This window comes from Alosa sapidissima, chromosome 9 (genome assembly GCF_018492685.1).
Source record: "Alosa sapidissima isolate fAloSap1 chromosome 9, fAloSap1.pri, whole genome shotgun sequence".
Taxonomy (NCBI): Eukaryota; Metazoa; Chordata; class Actinopteri; order Clupeiformes; family Clupeidae; genus Alosa; species Alosa sapidissima.
This window is the reverse complement of record NC_055965.1, coordinates 13,367,180-13,372,731: the sequence shown is the minus strand read 5'-3', so window position 1 is coordinate 13,372,731 and position 5,552 is coordinate 13,367,180. Positions and strand designations below refer to the sequence as shown.

Below are 5,552 nucleotides of genomic sequence, written 5' to 3'. Positions count from 1 at the left end.
TAGCTTGAGCCACTTAAAGAGGTGTTAATCCTAAAGTATGAGGAGTGGCTCTGAATGGAGTTATCGAAATTCCATTTTCTCCTCCTGTGAAAAAAAGACATCGTGTGGCTTGTTACATAATCAACTTTTTAAGGGAATTTTACATAGCTCGGGGTTAAAAAAGACAAATTACATTGGACTACTGTGAAGTGTGAACAGAAAACAAAATAACACTGAAATGCTTCTACGAGTTAAAAATAAATCCATCTATGTCTTTTTCCTCTGATATAGCCTAATATGCTATAAGATATTAATGAAATGTCTTTGCATCCGGACAAATATGGGTGTGTGGTCTTCGTGATGTAAAGATGAATGCAGCGCGAGGTGCAAAAACGCGAAGGAGCAAGAATTCTCCCCTATCTTCTGTTCAGTCGAGCTCCTCCCCCGCGTGGAGCTTCATTTGATCAAATCCTTCAACTTAGACCGCTTCGCTGAATAGCACTTTTTTGGATACAGAAACAACTGTGTGTAGGCTATAGCCACAACTTGCGAGGAGTTCCGTTGCCGCACATCAATACCCGAACGTTAAAAGGGAAGAGCGAGGCGAGGGGAAAAGGACTGACGGTACCCAGAGCATCTTTCCGGGGCTATCAGAGATGGAGAGGGGAATAAGATTCAGCCCAAATTGGCGCCGCGCTGCTTGTTTCCTGCCTTTGATTCTGTGCTTTTTCGTTCCGTTGGCCAAAACGGAGATAACTTGCAGATCATGCCAGCCCCTGGACAAGACGAATTCGCGGGAATTACTGCTGAAACTGGACACACTAGAATTCGCAACAGGGTCCGGAGGGGAAGTTGTCGAATATGGAGACGGGGCAGCAGGTTTTAATTCCGAGAGTGGTGAAACTCGCCGGTCTGATTGCGCAGCTAAGTCATCTAAATGCGGCGCGGGTCAAGGGAAATTCTCTCATTCCAAGCGAAAGCGGAATATTGACAGGCACTATTTGCAGAAGAAATCCGTCCACGGAAGCGGGGCTAATGAAGGGGGAGAATCTGACAAAAGCCAGAATAAAGTTGCACAGCCCCAGTTTAACGGTCGCAAGGTAGCAGCTTTCGGGAGAGCACACACTAACGCAACTCCCACTGCCCCCGATAAATTATACACGCGCAGATTTCGTAGGAGCAGCCGGGGACAGGAGATCAGAAATAATCGTGAAAAGTCACCTGCTTCATTTTTTTACACGGAGCCGCACGCGGACAACGTCCAGCGTGAGGGCACTGTCGTGCAGGCTGTGCGTCGGTTCCGCCGCTCCGACTCGCGATGGAGAGGGGACGAACGGAGAATGGCCAATTCAAGGCAGGACGAGCTGAAACTTACCAGCTCAACCTTTGCATTGACCGGAGACTCTGCCCATAACCAAGCCATGGTACACTGGTCAGGGCAGAACAGCAGTGTAAGTCACACAGATACTTTGTTAACACATACACCCACTGAAACGCGTTACAGGCAAACACTGACATTATTGTGTTGCGATTTGACTTGCTATCTGTTGTGCTGTGTGTATGAGCGGTCTGCTTTGAGCGAAGGGTGAATGAGCCTGCGTAGTGGCTGTGTTCTCACGTAGCTTCATTATCTGCGCTTACTTCGTATGCTGGTGCTGGCCATGCACATAATAACAGTACTATCGGTGCAACATGGCATCAGTTCCATATAAACATATCAGTAACGTTTCATAACTCTTCATTGACGTATATGTATGTGCCGGACTAAGAAATGCACATTTAGGCTACATTTTGCTGAGCAACAGTTAATTTTGTTGTAGGACTGTCACGTTTTGGTTTTGATGTGCATCCAAACGTTTTGCATGTTAACCACTCCGATTAGGTAATCATGTCAGAAAATGCCCTAACAGGAAAATGTCCAGCCCTTCAAAACACTTGTCTTAAACACAACACTGTTATCACCAAGTTCCTAAAATATCTTGTACAAACCAGAAATTCCATCACTCAAAAAGTACACCTTTAAGCAGCTTCAATCTCAAATTCCCCTGTTTGAATTGATACAGGCTAAAGCAGAGATGTTCACACAGAGCTCCAAAACTCCTGACCAACACTGCACTGTAAGTCAATGGAGGTTGGGCTGCCCAGCTTCCATGGGTGAGCCGGCCTCACTGAGTCCACACGTGTGTGTCCTACAAAATCACCTATAAACACGTTTAATTACATCTAATAACTCTGGAGGATGTGGGGGTGGGGGGTGGGGGGTCACGTTGTGTTTGCTTGTACGCGTTGGCATTGTGCTTCGGCCATCTGTTCTGTGACTAGTTTGTTGTACGGTGGGAAGTTGTAGGTACGGTGGGTTTGTTGTAAGTGTGTTTACACAACATTATTGTCTCCCCGCCTCTCAACTTGCACAGGTGCGCTTGGTACAGGGCTCTCTTGCCATATTGGAAGGAGCATGTGGATAATGGCTTTGTTGTTTGTGTTACTGCTGTTCTCCGCTGCTTTGTTGTTTAGAGGAATGTGCTGTCGGTTATCTCTCCCTCCCTTTCTCTCTCTCTTTCTCTCTCTCGGTCACCTTCCAAAGAGTGACCATAGAACACTGAGGAAGACAAGAATCTTCCAGACACTCTTTACAGCATCCCCCGTTGTGTTCTGTTTGGTCTGTCTGTCTAGCGAGGTGACTGTTTTGAACATCGCCTTTTCACCTGCCGGGGCCTCTGGCAGAATGAGGTCCCGCGGCCTCCACTGCCTCTCTGATCATCTGGTAGCCTCCTGCACCTCCTCCCTCTTTTATTTCATTATTACTGTAGGTAGCCAGTTCCTTAACGCACGCACACACACACACACACACACACACACACACACACACACACACACACACTCACACACACACACACACACACACACACACAACAGAAAGTGCCTTTAGAAGAAAAGAAATCTATCTGTCAGTTGCTATTGAGTTCGAGTAGCTACAGTAACTGGGTTTTGGAAAGTGGGTTATGAAAGCTGTGAGGTGAACAGGAAAGACTAAGACAACCCGGGGGTTGAACTGGAGGTGCATCAAACACACACAGAAACAGAACATGTGTCCCTCGTCTTTCATTTCATTACTAAACTAGTTACACAGTACCTCGAATAACAAACAAACAAACAAACTAACACAACAGTGCCCCTGAACATGGAGTTGAACAATAGTCATGTGAAAAAAGTGTTGAAGGCAGAGAATGTAGATGAAAAAAAACATGGCCTTTATGCTTTGCAGTAGTTACTCACCCAGCACCAGTAAACCATAAAGAACTGCTCTGTTCACCTTGCACTTAATTAATGCATTTTGTTACAGTTTTGGTTTGTAGGTTTATGCTCTTTTTGTTTTGTTTGAAATCTTATTATTTTAATTGTTGATATATGACATTGTTATTGTTATGTTATTGTTGTTATTATTATTATGATGACTATTAATGCTTAATGTAGGTGTTTCAACTTAATTTGAAATTGTTATTTTTAGTTAATGTAGAGTTCATACTCTCTAAATTGCTTTGGACAAAAAAACAACAACAAAACAACAACACAAAAGTATCCTAAGAACACACACATCGGAGGTGAGAAACAGCCGTACGGAAGAAAACACTAGGGGTCAGAGCGTGGAGTAGAAACGGTGTGCTGTTTTGTTTTGCTCTGGGCTCACTCCCAGGTAAATGTGATCCAGTCCTGCCTACCTCTGTGTCTGCGGTCCCCGTGGCCATTATCAGGAGCTTAATTGAATTTCTCTGCGTTATGCCTCCACTTCAATGGGATCCACAGGCTGATGGCTCAGAATACATTTGCGTTGGGTCTCCGAGTCATGACAAAAGGACAGAAACTTTGTTCTCCACCGGTGAATGGTTCATCTCCAAAAAAAAGAAAATGACAGTGAGAGAGAGAGAGAAAGAAATATATAATATTCACTCTATGAAATTTGGAGGGGCATTCAGTATGCAAAATACATGGCTGTATGATTTTTTGTCTCTCAGAGTTGAGATGATAAATGGTTTTTTGCTTGTGCAAATATCTGTTTGCATTCATACGGGGTTTAGATGACTCTCTCTCTCTCTCTCTCTCTCTCTCTCTCTCTCTCTCTCTTCCTCTGTGTGTGTGTGTGGGAGGTAGGCGGGGGGTATGTGCATTGCAGCTCCATCTGTGGCACATAAGGTATACTTGCATCTGTTGCTTTCCCTCCCGGTAAGACCGTTAAAAAAATAGGGAAAAAACAGGAGATCCGACGAGGCCAGCTGAAACCCAGTTTTAAACAGAATCCACCCTCAGTCCCTAATGTTTCCCTAAAGCCTATCTATGCATGCAGCACAGCCAGCCATTAGCTTGATCTCACGTCCCATGCTGATGATGTCAGACTGTTTCTCTGATGTTCTTGTTCAGACAGTCTAACTAGTATGTGTGCCCTCGCAGACTCCATTTGCAAATTGAGTTGTTGATGTTATATCAGTGCCAGAGAGGGTTGTTGTTGTTTACATAGCCCTAAGAATGAGCATGTGGCACCAATGGTAGCACAGGGGGGGAAAAAATAAGAACCCTTTCAATGGCAAACCAGCAGATGCAGAGCTCAGCTTTGTGGATATGTACCCAGCCTGGGAGAACGATAGAATACACAAAAAATAGAGAGATGGAGAGGAAGCACAGAAGATTATGAAAGAGAGTCAGGTGGATAAACTGGATGAAAGGGATTTGTGAGAATTAAACAAATGTTTGACCGAAATCTTCTGCAAGGACCTGACTTTATCAGCTATTATTGTGTCCGGAAGATAGACAGACGTAAGCTGACAACAAAAAATGATTGATCAGGGAAGCACTGTAGTCTTCTAGGCTATCTGTAGACTAGAGCCTCAGGAGATGTTACATGGACCTAAGATGAATTACCCATCTGCCCTACTGCATATGGTCCAGTGTGTGGAGCTAACAACTAAATCTGCACACAGCGCTGTTCTATTAAAGCCAAATGATTAATTCACTTAATTCAAACACCCAGAACAGGGTGTCTTCAGACATGTTACAAATTCAGGCTTAAAAAAGCAAAGATGTCCCTTTGAATGAGGTGATCAAAGACGTTAGGAAGACAAAAACCTGTCCAAAAAAAAAAAAAAAAAAAAAAAGGCCCGCTTTGAGGGGCTTCATTTGCGGAGTAGGAGTGAGGAAAATCAAACCTTTTTTTTAGGATGCCAATTAGTGTGTAGTTTATCACACAAAGTCCCTCGAATGGGCTGTGAAAAACACACTCATGCCAGCTGTCACCAACTGTAGTCTCACACTGCTATGTGTTGCAGTCTATTTCTGGGCTTGCTGCTGCTGCACATGAAAAAAAAAAAGCCTCCCATTTCTCCCCTATCTCCCCGCCAGTAAAAATATTCCACCTAATTCTGACAAAATTTCAAACTCGGTTATCTGCGCCCCTCGTGAAGTCTCTGTAACTTGATGCGTTTTGAGTCATCAAAACGCCCTCTCCCTCCGCATGGTCTGGGGCTTTTCGGGCTCGTTGACTGAGATGGTGCTGTGGCAAGAGCATTCTAATTCACAAGCCA

The 5,552-nt window shown here is 44.4% G+C and overlaps 1 protein-coding gene across 1 annotated transcript in view; it reads left to right on the top strand.

The window, feature by feature from the left end:
- The first annotated feature begins 466 nt into the window (after positions 1–466).
- LOC121719363 (VPS10 domain-containing receptor SorCS1) overlaps positions 467–5,552 on the top strand; it is a 160,510-nt gene continuing 155,424 nt past the window's right edge. The window contains 1 exon segment of the mRNA XM_042104865.1: positions 467–1,430. Coding sequence (XP_041960799.1) covers positions 636–1,430 — 795 coding nt within the window. The 5' untranslated portion in view covers positions 467–635.